General features: G+C 34.7%; 1 protein-coding gene and 2 pseudogenes across 6 annotated transcripts; 2 read left to right on the top strand and 1 right to left on the bottom strand.

Annotated features, from left to right (window-relative positions):
- The first annotated feature begins 293 nt into the window (after positions 1 to 293).
- LOC132041542 (berberine bridge enzyme-like 15) lies at positions 294 to 2,285 on the top strand (annotated as a pseudogene).
- A 72-nt stretch (positions 2,286 to 2,357) lies between these two features.
- LOC132041558 (uncharacterized) lies at positions 2,358 to 18,878 on the bottom strand. Of its 6 annotated transcripts, none has more exons than XM_059432278.1 (4): positions 18,863 to 18,878; positions 4,275 to 4,385; positions 4,046 to 4,126; positions 2,358 to 3,109 (listed from the first exon to the last, which is right to left on the bottom strand). In XM_059432278.1, exons 2-4 carry the CDS (start codon positions 4,341 to 4,343, stop codon positions 2,792 to 2,794), a joined length of 468 nt encoding a protein of 155 aa, XP_059288261.1. In that variant the 5' UTR covers positions 4,344 to 4,385; positions 18,863 to 18,878; the 3' UTR covers positions 2,358 to 2,791. The 6 variants fall into 6 exon arrangements, 4 of the variants coding, with proteins under 4 accessions (XP_059288261.1, XP_059288254.1, XP_059288250.1 ...); XM_059432271.1 differs by lacking the exon at positions 18,863 to 18,878 and adding an exon at positions 4,902 to 5,695 and having other exon boundaries at positions 4,275 to 4,431; XM_059432267.1 differs by lacking the exon at positions 18,863 to 18,878 and adding an exon at positions 4,846 to 5,695 and having other exon boundaries at positions 4,275 to 4,431.
- On the top strand, positions 16,365 to 17,606 carry LOC132041549 (berberine bridge enzyme-like 15; annotated as a pseudogene).
- Positions 18,879 to 19,091: the final 213 nt, after the last annotated feature.

Consider the following 19,091-nt stretch of genomic DNA (forward strand, 5'->3'; position numbering starts at 1 on the left):
TGGAAAGCAAGTAAAATATTTACTTCCATGTTTTCCAGGTATTCTTTCGTAAGCATCCTAGTCCCTTATAATAGAAGTCCTCTCTCATATTGTATCCTAAAATTTGGCAAAAATCAAAGCACATTATCTGATGTTGACTCTACTTTTTGAAGTCTTTAAGCAACCCAAATATATTTTTTAGAAGGAAAATGATATATTTTTGGGCAAGTTACATATTTGGCTGGTCGGTCAAAAATAATTATCCGCTATCCAAATATACATAAATTATATATAATTTGTGTATGTTATACATCTCCCGACTATTATTTTGAGTGGCGGCTATACAATGCAAAAAGCCTAATATTTTTTTTTTCTTTCCCCTCTCCTCATTTTTTATTCTTTTTCTCTTCTCTTTCCCGCCTTTCAAACGTAGGACAAAGGTGTTGAGAGTTTGAATATAAGGCCTCTCCTTCATACATGCTGAAAACAGAACAAGCAAGAAACAAGAGAGACTATGGCTTCTTCAATCTCTACGAATATTCTTTTTTCATTCATGTTCCTATTTTCAGTTTCATGTGTTGTTTCATATACAATTCAAGATCAATTCTATCAGTGTATTAATCTCCATTCGGACCGTTCGATCCCTTTCTCTACAGCTTTCTTCACTCCTACTTCCAATGCTACTTCATTCAACTCTGTCCTTAAATCCACTGCCGAAAATCTAAGATGGTTGGCACCTTCTCAACAAAAACCTCTGCTTATTTTCACTGCTTTGATTGAGTCCCATGTCCAAGCAGCAGTCATTTGTGCGAAAGAGCTAAAGATTCAGCTCAGAGTTAGGAGTGGAGGCCATGATTTTGAGGGCATATCTTATACATCAGAAATGAAAATATCAGTTCCCTTTATCTTGCTTGACTTAGCTAAACTTCGCGCTATTAAAGTGGACATTGAGGATAATAGTGCTTGGGTTCAAGCAGGTGCAACGATAGGTGAAGTATACTATAGGATTTCGGAGAAAAGTAAGACACATGGTTACCTGCTGGCCTATGTAACAGCGTAGGAATTGGTGGTCATATCACTGGGGGAGCTTATGGTCCTATGATGAGGAAATATGGTCTTGCAGCTGACAATGTTGTCGATGCTCGGATTGTTGATGCCAGTGGCAGAGTTCTTAATAGGGCCTTAATGGGAGAAGATTTATTTTGGGCAATCAGAGGGGGTGGAGGAGGCAGTTTTGGTATACTTTTATCTTGGAAAATTAGACTTGTTCCTGTTCCATCAACATCACGGTTTTCACGGATTGCAAAACAACGGAAAGCGGTGCAACAAAAGTACTAAATAAATGGCAACATGTAGCAGATAAGATTGATGAAGATCTCTTCATCAGAGTCATCATAACTCCAGCCAATTCAACAAGGGTGAAGAAAACAGTGCAAACAGCTTACCAAGCATTGTTTCTTGGCAAAACTGATAGGCTTCTTGATGTGATGAATCATAGTTTCCCTGAATTGGGATTGACACGAAATGATTGTGTCGAAATGAGCTGGATTCAATCAGTCATTTATATTGCTGGATATCCAAGTAACATCAAGCCTGAGTTTCTACTTCAAGGGAAGTCATTGTTCCCTAAAGTATACTACAAGGGCAAATCGGATTTTCTCCGTGTACCAGTTCCAGAAACTGGACTTGAAGGGATGTGGAAGCTGTTCAAGAAGATATACCTATGATGATATGGAATCCCTATGGTGGAATGATGGGGAAGATATCAGAATCTTCAATTCCATTCCCACGGAGAAAGGGGTTATACGTAAGATCTTGTACACTGGCTTGCTTGGACAGCTGGAGAATCTGCAGATAAACATATCAACTGGATCAGAGGGCTTTATGAGTACATGGGCACTTTTGCATCGAAGTTTCCTAGAGAAGCTTATGTGAATTATAGAGATCTTGATTTGGGTATGAACAAAAATGCAAACTCAAATTTCTTGGAAGCTAGTGTTTGGGGGAAAAAGTATTTCAAGAATAATTATGATAGGCTAGTGCTTGTGAAGACTAAGGTTGATCCCGATAACTTCTTTTGGCATGAACAGAGTCTACCAGTCCTTCCCTTCAAAGTTGGTAAAGTTTGATTCACTGAAGAACTGCTTTTGGTTTGATGTTATGTTGTAAGATTTCAGGTAAAAGTTGAAATAAGTTAGCTTTTGCTTTTCATTTGGTTTCATGACCTGTAATGGATTGTAGCAGAAGTTTGCATTGATATCAAAAGTTTGAACATAAGATGTTATATTCTAATAGGTCTTAGCTGACTATTATTTTCGTCATATGGGAAATGAGTTTGAGAAACTACATACATAACAACACTACATGAAGATGGATCATAAAACCCAAAGAAATTACTGCATGCATATTGATGTTTGGTGCTATAGAAAAATAGTCAGAGAAATACGAATTTGTATCATGGTACATACTATATTTTTAATTCTAAAGCGAACTTATACAAGGATCAGATATAAAAGCTGTCACAAATATGCACGTTCTTCATCAAATTCTTCGAAGAGAGGCCAACCTCTTCTCACGTTCATCAACATCCGCAGCAGAGTCAGAACTGCATTCACATACATAGGAAGAATTGTTAGGTGAACTAACAGAATCAACATAACTCGTAATGCCAAAAATCAAACAGAAAGAACATAACAAACTTCATGTTCCAAGAAAAACTTCATATTAATTTCATGTTTAATAGAATGAAGAGCTAAAACAATCGGGGGAAATTCTAGGTTGGCTCAGTACATGCACCAATATAATGTCATAATCAGTATTTGGTAAAAGCAGTATAAATAACCATCATGATCAGATGTAAGATCAGACGTAAGGGGAGTATAACCAGAGAACAGAAAGAGAGTATCAAAGAAGACATACTATGCCTATAGTTGAGAATTGACTCAGATAGTTTGATATGGAAATGCTGAAGAAACGTTGCTCGACAACTTGTAGAGAAAAAATCCGACCTAAGTCCATCAGATAGTATATGTATGACGTTATAAATCAGTTCCACATACCTGGGTGTGGGAGGGGGGGGGGGGGGGAACATTTTTGACTTCGATATCCGACCTTTTGGAGTTGAAGATAACTGTCAAAATAAAAAACCAATAATGAATAAACCACAGCTTGAAAAATGAAGATGAGAAAAAACAACTGATCAATACGCTCAAGTCTCAACTATCCTTAGTGCCAAACGTACCTGCGATGCAATATCCACACAGGGGCAGATTTAGGAGGCCTTTGGCAAAAAAACATATTGTGTATATAGGATACATTACTTTAATTTTTGCGTCTTTAAATTATGCCCCTCATATTCTTTGGTCTTTAATTTTTTTTGCCCTTCGCATTGGAGGCCCATAAATTAAAAAAAAATCGGCAAAAAAAAATATATTGTGTATATATAGGATACATTTTTGTGTTTATGTACATCAAAGTTATAAGTTTTGAATACCTTAAGGCATAGTGCTTTTGGTCAGGTATAAAAAAGTTATGCGGTGGGGGCATACTTTTAATGGGCAAACTTTATGGATCCAAGATAAAGATGTTCAAAGTTATGCACATCTTATGTGTCCCAGGCATAAGTATTTGATCTCTTCACAAGTGTATGCCGTTGGGGGCATATAGCGAAATTTAAACTTGCCTTGCGAATTTTTTTTTAAAATTTTATTTTTTATGTTTAGATTTTGCAAAATTTAAAGATTTCAAATATGAGGGCAAAATTTACGAAGGGCTGTTTTGCCATACATTTTGTTTTTCCATATATAAGTTTTGAATTCCCAGGGACAAAATTACACGATGGAATAATATTTTTTATGTTTGTCGGTCGAGGTGTTTTTGTTTTTTTTCCATTTAATTCCCAGGGACAAAATTACACTGGAATTTTGTCTTTTTGGCATATTCCCACGTTTACATTTTTATTTCGAACCCCTTGCACCTAGAAATGAAAATCCAAATAAGAAAAGTTGACCAGAAATATGCAATTAGGAAACAGACTAACTGTGTGATGAATAATGAATAATTGAACCTGGTTTGTAAGCTCCTCAGTTTCTTCTTCAGCTTCATCTTTATCCAAAGTCTCATCAACGGATTCTGACATCATCTCAATCTGGAAAAAATCAGATACTTTTATCAGTATGCTTAGGCTGACCTTCACACCAAGCTGAAATGTTTTGTCATAATGGCAGAGAACTCATAGCATGAAGCTAAGTAAGTCAATAATGTGAAGCATCACTTAGAAGGATAAATGTGCTTACTGTCATGTCCAACTGTGATGACTGCTTCTTAAATTCTCTGATCACTTTAACTTGTTTTGCAGGTGCCATTTGCTAAGAAGACCAACTGAATAAGTTACCTTTCATTTGGTGTTAATTTACATGTTTCCGTCAACGTCCTAAATAACAACTGTTGCCCCTGCAGAAAAATATTACTATTCCTTTTTAAATTCAAATGGAAAATTAATCCGTCGAAGTACATGTTCCTGTGCTTTATTATTCTTTTTAACAATATTTTTTATGGTTAAAAATATGAAATTTAAAAAATAGTTAGCATGTCTTTGTCCCATGAGGCTGGTAGAATTTTCATTGCCAGACTATCACATCAGCAGTTTAAGCATGGTATATATTTGATAGGCCAATTACATAAGCAGCTCTTTAAAGTTACCGCAATTTTCCGCTTTGGCATCTAAACTAAAGCTTGTTACTATTAAACACTCCAATAATATTCAGGGCGTGCCTATTAAACACAAAACGGTGACATGGCAAAAATGTGTTCCCCACTTCTTTTAGGGGCGTGAACTTTTTCTTTTTTCTTTCATTGAAAATTCACATTTTCTCTGATTTCTCTGTTCCGCTTGCTACTGCCTTGAATGCCTATTTCCTTACAAGATCTGCCACCGGCCTCCGTCCCTCTTTTTTCTGATTTCTCGGCGCTTTCTTGACCTCTCATCGGCATTAATGGCGTCTCCGGTGGCAAACTCAACAGTGAGAAGGGTTCTGTTAAGGAGAGTTGCATACAATCATTAAAAGCTAAAGCAAACGAGACTGAAGAAATCTAAATCCTTAGTGATGACAAAGGGAGCACAACAATCCGTACCAGTTCAACAATGAGAATGAAGTGTGCTAGCTTCATTTGATCAAGGTCTAAGGAGATGATAGAAAGCCTGTCAATCACAACAAACAGAGATAGCGACCGGTCATCCCAAAACTTGAGTTAGATTTCTCAAATCAGAAACCACGACCACAATCTCAAACCTAATTCATTTCAGCAGGAAATTCCAAAATCAAAAATCAAGATACAAATTTTAAAACCTAGAACCCAAAAGCTCAAAAGTAAACCAGAACTTTGAAAGAAAAAAATGGAATCGGTGATGTTATATTGGAGTTTTAGATGGTGTTGTTGAGAATAGTTCAATGGAAAAAAAAAATTCAACTGGTTGGTCCTAGGTGATGGAGCTGCTGCATTTGGAAACCTGTGAAAGGGTTGGTTGGTGTCCGTTTGGAGAAGACGACCATGGGGTTTTTTCACTTTTTTTTTTTTTTTTTTTTTTTTTTTTTTTGGCTTTTTGTTAAAAATTCTAATTTGATTAATTTCCAGTAGAAAGCAACGTGGCATTTTGTCATTTGTTAGTATTTCCACATCAGCACGTGTGAAGTTCACGCTCTGTTATCTTTGAATTATCCAGTCAGAAGGTGTTTAATAGGCACACCTTATATTGTCGGTGTTTAATAGGAAAAAGTTTTAGTTTAGGTGTTAAAATGAAAAATTATGGCAACTTTAAGAGGCTGCTTGTGTATTTGGCCTATTTTATAAGAGGGGAAGAAAAAGGATTTGGAGGGAAAGGAGTCCTTTTTTTTCTCCCATCTTGTATCCGCACCTATTTTGAAGTTCGATTAATTCGAATTCGTCACAAAAGTTTATCTTGAATTTACAGTGCACAAGAAGAGTACAAATATTAAAAATTAAAGTCGTCTAACATTACAAAATGTAATATTTGACTTAAAGGGTGTTCAACGGATCATCTTCCGTCGATCATAATTCCACCTTGCTCATAGATAAGTCAGGTTACGAGGTTGTTTGTTATTCCTTTTCTTTCCCCTAATAAAAACTGAATTAGTAGGATAAGTATATTTAGACCAATTAGCAAAAGTTAGATGCCCCTTAAAAAAACATCAATGTTATTCTAATACTTCTGGTCATGGCTTGCTTTTATACTTAAAAAGATACTCTCTCCGGATAAAAATAAAAAATAAAAAATAAAAAGAATTGTCACTTATTTTCGTTAATTTAATTATACTTTCAAAGTCTTTATTTTCTACGCGTTATCATCCAAGAAAAAATATTATGTAAATTAGACTAAAATTAATTAAATAGACATTTTGGGAATTAATCACATATCACTTAATAGGGACAAATGCGAAAAAGATGAGGCTAATTGTTTCTTAATTTAATAAGTGGACACTTTTTTCCCAAAAAAAAAAAGTAATGGACACTTTTTTATCCAGGAGGGAGTAATTTACTATATCACTTTTAAAAGAAAAACACCAAGATTCTTTTTTGGAGCAAATTATTATGCGGCCAAAAACTACTGTGCAAGACTTTTTCTACTAAAAAAAATTATGACATATATTCATCTGAAACTTACAAAAATTGCTGAGGTTTCATTTGGCAGGTGATCAGTCCTAGCTTATAAAGTTTAATTAATGTTTACTACTACCTTTTATTATTGGGAAAAGGGTCAAATATATCTCTCTACTTTATTTTATTAGTGAAACTTTGTTATTTTAAGATTAGCGATTGTGAACAAAAATATCGCTGTTGTTAACAAAGTTTATATCTATACCCTCCCCAAATTCCACAAAATTACCTGATTTCAATTAAAAACCCGACCTGCCGGAAAAAGCCATTACCAACAATATATTGAGCTTTGCCCCCGCTAATCGCAACCTCAAGACAATATTTTTCGCGACAAAGATTTATATAAGTCATAGACATCTCTATTAGCACATGATTTACTGATTTTTACTCTTATTGCTAGCAAAAATCACCCCAATCCTCAACCTACCATTCGATTTATTCAAGAGACATTCAAAATAGATATACACACTTATAAGCCATATTTCATCTCTATTAGTACATGATTTACTGATTTTTCCTCGAGTCACTAACAAAATCACCCCAGTTCTCGGCCTGCCCGGTCGATTTATACAACAGACATTCGAACCTAATATGGATGGACAGAAAATATAAAGTCTTATACATTGGAAGATTTTAAAGTTGTTGAGAAGATATTGCAGTCTCTAAGATTAAAATTTCACATTAAGAAAACAATTATTGAGGCAATCCAGGGTCTTAATACATTGAGAGTTGATGATCTAGAAGATGAATTGATGGCATATGAGATGTCATTGAATCAGCAAACACATGAACCAAAAGTTAAAGAAGAGTCATCTTATGTCTAGGCGATGTGAAATAAATGAAGAAGGCCCAAAATTTAGAAGTTATGGAGAAAAGAAGAGAAGGTAGAGGTAATTTTTGTTGTGGTATAGATGTCTTTGATTGCAATGGAGAATCCAACAATGTTCAAATTGATGACAATTTAATTCATTGACTAATTGAATCTTTTATATTTTCGCTTAACTTATATCATGTGACACATACAAAATCTTTCTTTATGGGTTTTTTCACATGAGACTTATAAGCATTCATAAAAGGGTATCATCAATCTCAAAGTCGAGACATGGATTCTATCAACTAATTATTATTTACAAATGTATTTTGCCATTATCCAATTTACGGGAATACATAGACGCATTTTGTTTTATTTTTCTTAATTGATGTCGTAATTTTTAATAAATCAAAATAATGAACAAAGCACATTGATCATAATAATTATATCAAGATTAAGAGTATAAGTACATTTAATGAACTAGAGAATTTGTTTTATATATTCGGTACAATAACACTTGTCTCTACTTGGTCCGTTCAATACATACAAAATGTACTAGCACAAGAAAATAAAGGAACTATCCGTTCCCATAATGAAGATACATTATATTAATCTTGTGCTACAATCATAAAAATGGTTTTGTCCAAATTCTATCTTAGATTGTGAACATCAACTTTATACTTATAAGAACGGATGATTTAATCTTTCGCGTATAATTAAACTCTTAAGTTTGAGTCATCTACTATATAAGTAAAGGATACACATACTAGTACATGATCTATTTAACTCTTTATTAAAAATTGAATAAATAATTGTTTTATAATAAATACTATATCCATACACATGGTTAATAGTATACATCCCAATAGCAAGGTCGAACATCTTCTGGGATAAAAAAAAAACCGTTGTGTGTGAGATCCGACCAAAGCATCGTGTAAATTCGGCATATATAAAAGAATATGGATATTTCATATTTACTAGATTGTTCCGTTTTTGTGTTTGATGGCAAAAATAATTTTGAGAGTTGGTATCAACAGATGAAGAATTTCTTCAATGTTGTTGGACTATGGTCCATTATTGCTGAAGGGTTCGTGGAAACCCAAGAAGGCACAGCATTGACTAGTAAAGCAGCTATACAATTAGAGAAAAATATGCAATAAATTATAAGGCATTCTACTACCTCAATAGCAAAGTCCGATTGCATGTATATAACATATATATGCATGCAAAATCAGCAAAAGAGGCATGGACAATATTGGTGAAATCATATAGGCGTGCTGCAAATGTGAAGAGGGAGAAACTTCAAGAGCTTTGGAGACACTAACATAAGTTGGCCCGGATGAAACCACCGAATGATTTGTCAAAAGAATTTTTACGAGAATTATAAAAATAGTTAATGATATGAAGGCCAATGGAGAAGTATTGGAAGATTTTAAAGTTGTTGAGAAGATATAGAAGATATTGCGGTTCTAAGATTAGAATTTCACATTAAGAAAACAGTTATTGAGGCAACCCAGGATCCTAATACATTGAGAGTTGATGATCTAGAAGATGAATTGGTGGCATATGAGATGTCATTGAATCAACAAACACATGAACCAAAAGTTAAAGCAGAGTCATCTTATCCGGCAGAAATAAATGAAGAAGGCCAGAATTAGAAGTTATGGAGAAAAGAAGAGAAGGTAGAGGTAATTTTTGTTGTGGTATATATGTCTTTGATTGCAATGTAGAATCCAATAATGTTCAAATTGATTTATCAATGATTTCTGGGATGGCTAAAAAGGATAATTTGATTGGGACTGATGCTCTTTCAGTAGAGGCTACTAGTGTCTTAAGTAATGAAATATGTAATAGACATGATTGGTCACATACAATGTGGGGCTATTGAAAAAGGAATAGAAGTACCCGCCATTATAACACAAGAAAATTGTTTGAAGGTATTGAAGATGAATCTACTGATGAAAGAAGCAAAAGAGTTCATCAAGAGCAAGTTTTTGATGATCTACCCAAAATTGAAGCAGAAATAATTAAGGCTTCAGATCCACAATTGACGTGCACGATTTTGGATATTGAAGACGCAACCAATTTTGAGCCATTATCCGAGATTGTATATATTTGAGGAGCATGAAAATAATACTCTACCACCTATTGAAAGGTTAACTAGAGTCGAATGAGCGCACCAGATCAAGTATAAATCAATTGAAGAAGCGGTTGATTTTAAATCAAGACTAGTTATTAAAGGGTACAAGAAGAAAAAGAAATATGCTTACGATATTTTGAAGGTGTTTAACATGGAGCAAGTCAAATTAACTTTGAATCTCATTGAAGAGAAACTGAAGCTGACTAAAGACAACACCCGCAATTTTGTTGATGCTACATATTTTAAAAAATTGGTAGGGAGTCTAAGGTATTGAACTTCTACAAGACCTGACATTACTTATGGAGTTGGATTAATTAAAAAAATTTATGGAGTCGCCTCGTCAATCTTACTTGCAATCAGCTAAGTGAATTTTGAGATATGTTCAAGGTACGCACTCTAATGGCATATTTTATTCAAAGACTAATGATGGTAGTCTTGTGGGATTTACAGACAATGATTGGGCTGGTGATATGATGCAAAGAAAAAGTATTTACGGATATGCATTTATTTGGGGTACCAGTGTATTTTCTTGGTCTTCAAAAAAGCAACAAGTTGTTGCTTTGTCAAGATATTGGAAGATTTTAAAGTTGTTGACGAAGTACATGGCTCTGCAACAAGTGGTGCTACACAAGCATTATGGTTGAGAAGGATGCTTGGATTTCTTCAACACAAGCAAGATAGTCCTACAAAAATACTTTGTGATAGACAAGTCTGCGATTGAATTAACAAAGAATTCAGTTTTTCATGGCCGCAGCAAACACATTGACATTAAATATCACTTCATTCGTGATTTGATTCAAGATAAGGAGATAGTTATTGATCATTGCAAGGGGCGAAAAACAAGTTGGTGATATTTTCACGGAAAATCAATTTCGCTAAAACAAGAAGCTAGAAAACTGAAGCAGACAGCACGAAAATAAAGAGAAAATGGACCTTAATAACGAGATTTGATGAAATAAAAGGACAAACACGGACCAAGTTCCGTGGCCTAGAACTTTCTGGTGGGTTTCTAGTTTCCTTTCTTGAGAGCTTGCAAAGCAATGTTTTTCAAGTGAATTACATCATGGTTAGCACTTATCGGTTTGAGGGGTTTTATAGAGAGGTTAGAGGGAGGGTTTTGGAGTGAAATTTTTGGGGAAGAAGGAGGCGGGTAAGGCTGATGGAGCAAGTCAGCTTCAACTTTAACAAAAATGGAGAAACAACAGTGATGTGGAGCTCGCCGACAATGGCACTTCACAAGGATAATTTTGAGGGGTTCGTGGTGATGTATCATCGGAGTTACCTGCAAAACAACAACAAAACTTGAGTGGGGAAAGGAAAGCAACAGTGATGTGGATGCTCGCCGACAGTGATACCTGTGGAGCAAGCAACATTGAGTTGGAGAGAGAGTGGCGGAAATGCATTTCGGTGAGGTCGCGGGTCGGGTTAAAAGAGGGTTGAAGTTCTTGGATCAGTTATATTAGTAGTAATTTTAATTGAAATCGGATAATTTTGAGAGATTTATGGATTTTTCATCCAATCATCAGGGTCGACTATACCAACAAATATGTATAAACAAAAATTGAAAACGGCTTAACAAGGGTATTTTTGTTTACAATCACTAACGGAAGATAAAGTTTTTAATAAATAAAACAAAAGTAAATAGATATATATTTGACCTTTTTCCTTTATTATTTAACAAAAAGTTGAGGTGTCGTGATCAACTGAAGATGCTACTCGTATTATTTTTCATACGGAAAAGGGCCAAATATAATGGTAGGGGTATATTTAACAAAGTATACGAGGGGTATATTTGGATTTTTTTCGGAAAAGGGAAAATTTGGTCGATGTCATTTACTATCAACAATTACTTATAATATATCTTTTAAATGATTTAATAGCTTACGGAAAATCTTCTAAATTGTCGATTATCTTTTCAATGCATCATATTATTAGTAGATTATCTTACTGTCAACATAATCATTATCGCACTTAATATAAGGATAAAATGGCAAGTTTTTAGAAACCAAGTTACATTCTAGTTCACCACTTGAAGGGGAATTGTACTAAATGGAAGGTTTAAATTTAAAGTTGTAAGACTATTATTGAATTTAATTTGTGACAACTAATTAGTTATATCTTTAATTACCATATGACATTTCGGATAATTATCTATAGTTACCTAATAAATGATTTGCTTCGGTGAGGTGGACGGAACGTGGCGTATGCCACCTCACACGCCCCTTCACATCTTCATTTCCGCTTAAGAGGGGTTGAAGTTCTTGGATCAGTTATATTAGTAGTGATATTATAGCTTAATGAGATATTCGCTCAAACCCAAAACACATCTTCCCTTGGATTAAGCTTTGGAAATGGAAGATCTTCATTTTATAGATTATCAAGTCGACTATACCAACAAAACCTAATCTAATCCGGATCTAAAATATTCAACAAAAATCAATGATGAAATAGCTTAACAATCATTCCTTTAAGGTGAATAATAATACAGAAAAGATTAGATAGGACACTGCTCAAGGATGACGGGCAAATCCATAAATGCTCTCAAAAGGGACGTAGAACAAACAAATGTTTTTTTTTTTTTTTTTTTTTTTTTTTTAAAAGAAGATAAAATAGATAGGGGCTTACATTTTGGACGAAGATAAAATTGGCGACAACAATAGTACTACGTGACAGTGGGTGGTAGCAGCGGCGGATATGGTGAAGATAGTTTGAGGGGTGTCGTGATGGTGGTAGTGAAGATGTGAAGGGGGTGTGAGGTGGCATGCCACGTGGCGTCCACCTCACCAAAATGTACATTTGTGCCCATGAAAATCAACGTGCTCCTAGGTCAACTTTAACGTAAATAAAATGTCAAATATTTGTGCCAAAGTATAATGGTTTGGGTATATTTAGACCAAAATTATAACGATTTTGGGTATATTTGGACCACCAACCGATAGTACAGGGGTATATTTGGCCCTTTTCCCTTTTTCGTATTACCGATCTCATTTACTATCAACAATTACTTATAGTTATTATTATCTTTTAAATGATTTAATAGCTTACAGAAAAATCTTCTAAATTGTCGATGAACAGAAGTTAATTTCTTTTTTTGGTCTAATTCAATGCATCATATTATTAGTAGATTCATCTTACTGTCAACATAATCATTATTCGCACTTAATATAAGGATAAAATGAGCAAGTTTTTAGAAACCATCAGTTACATTCTCAGTTCACCACTTGAAGGGGAATTGTACTAAATGGAAGGTTTAAATTTAGTACATGGATAATGTAAGAAAATATATACACTATTATTGAATTTAATTTGTGACAACTAATTAGTTATATCTTTAATTACCATATAACCAATTAATGTGTATGATAATTATTTATCTATAGTTACCTAATAAATGATTTGCTTATGTACTGTCACTACACAAAAAGTAAGTCATACAAAAACCTAGGAAGGAAGAAATGCAAGACTTTGCAATTCTTTATGTATCAGTGAAACAAGCATATACACGTGGACAACTCAGAAGCCGATGCATGGCAGTGTAAGTCCAGTCAGCTTCAAGTCAGCAAGGGCTTACTTCGACAAAAACAAAGGGATTACCTGGGAAGCCTACTCCGGGTCCATCTTCAGCTCACCCTGTATCCATCACACAAGGATGAGGCAGTCTCTTATCCTAGAGTCAAGTGTCCGGTTAGGCATCAACGTCCGGAAAGGATAGGTTCCTCGGTCCAACTGACATCAGAGGATACAAGATCCTCTACAGCGGTGATAATCGACATGCATTACGTATGATAACGATCATAGTGAGGGGCGTGATATTAGGGAGACACTACTTTAGGATTGTACTATAAATATACCCCCTTTCCCTAACTTGTATCTGTTTGATTTTGACTACAATTACGCTTAACTTAAGCGCTCAACGAGTAACAATCTATTGTGTTCTTATTCGGCTATGTTGTTCATCGAGTAAATCAGGAGTTGCCAAATAAGAATCATCTATCTCTCTTACTTTACTTACGATTGCATATTTTTTTTGTTACTATCAGGAGGTTAATTCTTTGTTAAAATAATTCAATTGTCCTTGACCCTGTTTTACAAATTCAATTGTTAATTAGGTTAAACAGTACTTATGACAAATTTGTCTTTCAACCCAACTGGAAGGCAAGTAAAATACTACTTTCCCAAGTTTTTTTTTTTTTTTTATAGGTAACCGAAAGAATTTTATTGAGGTCAACTTTAAGAAAAGGCTGGACAGAAGTACATCTAAAAGATAACTTTGCAGTGAGTGTAAAGAACTAAGAAACTCAGCCAACGCCTCTGGCTCTAAATCACTTGCCGAGGTTATGTTGCACCAAAAATTAAGCAACAATATACATTTATGCTTTAGATTAACTACATTGTCCTTTTGTTATCAAAAACTCTAGCATTTCTCTCTCTCGATACGAGTGTGTGTGTGTGTGTGTGTGTGTGTGTGTGTGTGTGTGTGTGTGATTCACCGACGCTTTTGAGTGCATATTTTTTGTGCACATTTTTGTGCCATGAGAGGAGAAAATCAACCGTGCTCCTAGGCATGCACCATTTAATACCCACATGTGATGACACGAGAATAAAATGTCAAACAACAAAATAGCACGATTGAAATAAGTGGTTTGCATCTTCCTAATCCCTTCCTCATCGAGAGCAACAATTACAAAGTATTTTGTCTTTCTTTTGCAAGTTGTCAAGAGTATGGCATTTTCCATGAGCTACCAACCAAGCAAAACATTTGACTTTGTGAGGCGCCTTACTTTTCCCAATAGTCTTCAAATGCCAAATGGATTGTGAAGATGTATCGATAAGAGTGCCTTCTAACCGAGAAGAGACCCTTGAAATTGGAATTCCAAAAAAGAGAATCTGTAGTTCAGCCCAGAGGAGGAGAAGTGTTCAGTAGCTCCAAAGGCCGTGAGAATTCTTCAACTTCCTGGTCATTAAAGTTCCTTCGGAAGGGGATGAACCACCCTTGATCCTGCCATGAATCTGCCTTTCCCAAGTCTTCTTTCATAAACATCCAAGTATATATATATATATTTGTATTTGTTATATATATATATAATATATATAAATATCCTCTCATGTATCCTAAAATTTGGCAAAAATCAAAGCATATTATCTGATGTTAACTCTACATTTTGAAGCCTTTAAGTTTTAGACTCCCATGAACCCACCGCCTATTTCCACAAATTCTCCAATATTTCTTTTGTTAAAAAGAGATTGATCGTTAAGTCACCTACCAAAAACTTTGTTTGGATAGGATAGAACGTAAAAGAGATATTTTATAAGTTCTCCTTTCGTTTGATATATGGAAAAGGAAAATAAGCAACCAAAATAATTTTAAAAAAAGGAAAATAATGTATATTTTTGGGCAAGTTACCCATTTAGCTGGTCGGCCAAAAATAATTATCCGCTATCCAAATGTACATATTTATATACTAGTTATATATAATTTAGGGGAAAGGGTTAAAAACACCCCTCTACTTTGGGAAAAGGGCTAAATATATCCTCCATTACAAATTTGGGCCAAAAATACCTCTCATGTCATTAAAATTTTCAAATATACCCCTGTCTTAACGGGAATCCCCAACATAATCTGATTTCATTTTTAAACCCGCTCCATTTAAACCTGACCTAATTGAATAAAAAACCCATATGCGACCAATTTATTCCCGAGTACTACATCTAGAGCTACTAGGCACAGGAGCGAGTAACTCATATGGGTTTTTTATTTAATTGAGTCGGGTCTAAATGTAGCGGGTTTAAAAATTAAATCGGGTTATGTTGGGGATTTTCGTTAAGACAGGGGTATATTTGAAAACTTTACTGACGGGAGGGATATTTTTTACCCAAATTTATGATGGAGGATATTTTTAGCCCTTTTTCCAAAGTAGAGGGGCATTTTTTACCCAAATTTGTGATGGAGAATATTTTTAGCCCTTTTCCCTATAATTTATGTATATTATACATCTCTCGGCTATTATTTCAGGTGAAGGCAATACTGTGTAAAAAACTCACCATACTTTTACTTTTTTTCTTTCCCCCACTGTCTCCACAATTTCCCCTCTCCTCGTTTTCTATTCCTTTTCACTTCTCTTTCCTACCTTCCAAATATGGAATAAAGGTCTTGATAATTTAAATATAAGGCCTCTCCATGACACTTGCTGAAAACAGAACAAGCAAGAAACCAAAAGAGGCTATGGCTTCTTCAATCTCTATCAATATTCTTTTTTCATTCATATTCCTATTTTCTGCCTCATGTGCTATTTCATATGTTGATGTAAAAAGATCAATTCTATCTATTCGTATTACTCTCCATTGGAAAGCTATTTCAAATCCCTTTCTAACATTCTTCACTCCTACTTCCAATGCTATTTTCATTCAATTCGTCGTCCTTAAATCAAAAACCGCCCAAAGTCTAAGATGTTTGGCACCTTCACAACAATTAGCCATATTTTTCACTCCCTTTGATTGAATCCCATGTCCAATTGGCGGTCATATGCGCGAAATATTTAAAAATTCAGCTCCGAGTTTCGTGGAGGCCATTTCCCAAATTCAAATACATCAAATGAAAATATGGTGCACTTTATCTTTTGACTTAGCAAAACTTCATTTTGCGATCAAAGTGGATATTGAGGTCAACCTTAGTTAAAGATACGGGGTGTAACAAGTATACTATAGGATTTAAGAGAAAAGTAAGACACATGGTTACCCTGCTGGAAGACACATGGTTACCCTGCTGGCCTATGCACTAGCTTAGGAATTAGTGGTCATATCACTAGGGGAGCTTATGGTCCTATCATGAGGAAATATGATCTTGCAGCTGACAATGTTGTCAATGCTCGGATTGTTGATGCCAGTGGTAGAGTTCTTAATAGGGCCTTAATGGGAGAAGATTTATTTTGGGCAATCAGAGGGGGTGGAGGAGGCAGTTTTGGTATACTATAGGCATGGAAACTTAGACTTGTTCCTGTTCCATCAAGCTTTCCTGATTTTTCACAATTCCAAAGACACCGGAGCTCGGTGCAACAAAAGTACTAAGCAAATTAAGCATATTGGTAGAAAATTGATGAAGATCTCTTCATCGAGTCATCATAACTCGAGGCCAATTCAACAACGGGAAGAAAACGGTGCGAACGACTTACCAAGCATTGTTTCTTGGCAAAGCTGATAGGCTTCTTGATGTGATGAATCATAGCTTCCTTGAATTGGGATTGACACGAAAGGATTGTGTCGCATGAGCTGGATTCAATCGGTCATTTACATTGCTGGATATCCAAGTAACATCAAGCCTGAGTTCCTACTTCAAGGGAAGTCATTATCGCCTCCAATGTACTTCAAGGCCAAATCGGACTTTCTCCGAGAGCCAGTCCCAGAAACTAGACTTGAAGGGATATGGAAGAAGTTTTTACAAGACGATTCACCTTTGATAATATGGAATCTCTATGGAGGAATGATGGGGAAAATATCAGAATCTTCATTTCCATTCCCACACGAGAAAGGGGTTAGGCGCAAGATCTTGTATTTAACTACTTAGGCACTTTGGAGACCACAGCAGATAAGCATATCAAGTGGATCAGAGGGATTTATGAGTACATGGGCACTTTTGCATCCAAGTTTCCTAGAGAAGCTTATGTGAATTATAGAGATCTTGATTTGGATATGAACAAAAATGCCAACTCAAATTTCTCGGAAGCTAGTGTTTGGGGGAAAAAGTATTTCAAAAATAATTATGATAGGCTCGTGCGTGAAGACTAAGGTTGATCCTGATAACTTCTTTTGGCATGAACAGAGTCTACCAGTCCTTCCCTTCAAAGTTGGTAAAGTTTGATTCACTGAAGAACTGATTTTAGTTTAATGTTATGTTGAAAGATTTCAGATAAAAGTAAAAATAGGTTGGCTTTTGCTTTTCATTTGGTTTCATGACCTGTAATGGATTGTAGTAAAAGTTTGAATAGATATGATCAACATTTTCAATTGCTTGTTCAAAAACAATAATAATCTGGAGAAAAGATTGACCTGCGTATGAGTTGCTACACCCCTACAAGCTAACTTTTCATCTCATTTCATGGTACGATTTCATCCGACCAAAAAGTCATAACAGTGACTTTGAACTTTCTCATACTCCCCTACAAAATAAGACAATTTTTAGGTCATTCTTAACCAATCTTTTCTTTTTCATGATTTGAGTAAATAACTTTTTTCTGATTAGTATTAACTCCTTCAAAAAGTTCTTATTGTCTGTTTATGTGAAAAATCTCAAACTATTATTGACGATGTTATTATCAAAGGAGAAGAGGTCACTGTTTAACAAAAGAAAGACAAGATACTTGATCTTTCTTAAGAGTGGAAATTGAAGGAAGTGAATTTTTTTTCCTAAAATGCAATCTTCAATGCTGCATGCGGTACAATGATCTTCTCTGGCACATCAAGAAATTTTTAAAGATTAAGAAACGCATATGCATAGTGAGATGTACAATTTTTCATAGTCACATTTTGTACATTAAATGAGTTGACTAAATCGTATTCCTAACTGATCGATAAGTAAGTTACCATTTGATGAATGCGATTTATTGCTAACGTCATCTCCTATGCCTTCTTTATGTGACCGGTTTTAAGTCGCATCTAATGAGATTGGCAAGTCCATGGAATTTCCACAAAAATAACATGTCAATGCAATTCTATTTTCTTAAAACGATTAGTGTCAACCATTTACCTCCTCTTCCCCAACCACCCCCACCCCCCACCCCCCCCCCCCCCAAACCAAAAAAAAAAAAAAAAAAAAAAAAACACAAAAGATTCTTTTTGGATAATTATTATAAAAAGGTTATAAACATTTAAAATCTATGAATAGAAAACAACATGCTAACCAGATCAAGGATCTAATTTTACTCCCTCTTTACAGAGTTTATTTTGTTGTAACTTCTTAGTTTACCAATAAGGCTCCACTAGAAATCTTCCACCTCTCACAAATTCATATTTAGCAGGTACACATAATTTTGATTTCAACTTAGACAAAAGAAAAAGTTTTGATTGCAGTGACAAACTTATCTATTTATCATTAAAGGTTATTTATTCTTGTGCATGTAGAGTATGAAGATTTTCAAACAGAGAGACACTATTATTAATTTCGCACGTTACTGGTAATATTATATTAAAACCATTAAATATAAATGAAGTTTAATTTCAAAATCTTTGAAGACCAACTGCACAAGATACCTTTTATTTGGTATTTTATTTACATGTTCCCATCGACGCGCTAACTAACAGCTATTGACCCTGTAAATAGTACTTCCTCCGTTCACTTTTACTTGTCCACCTATACTAAAAATAAATTCACTTTTATTTGTCCACTTTAACTTATCAAGGAAAGACAAAAAAAAAAAATTTGAGACTATACACCAATTAATATAGGTATTATAATAAAATTCATACTTCATTTATTAATTTTTAAATAGGGTA

Source organism: Lycium ferocissimum, chromosome 2 (genome assembly GCF_029784015.1).
Source record: "Lycium ferocissimum isolate CSIRO_LF1 chromosome 2, AGI_CSIRO_Lferr_CH_V1, whole genome shotgun sequence".
Classification (NCBI taxonomy): Eukaryota; Viridiplantae; Streptophyta; class Magnoliopsida; order Solanales; family Solanaceae; genus Lycium; species Lycium ferocissimum.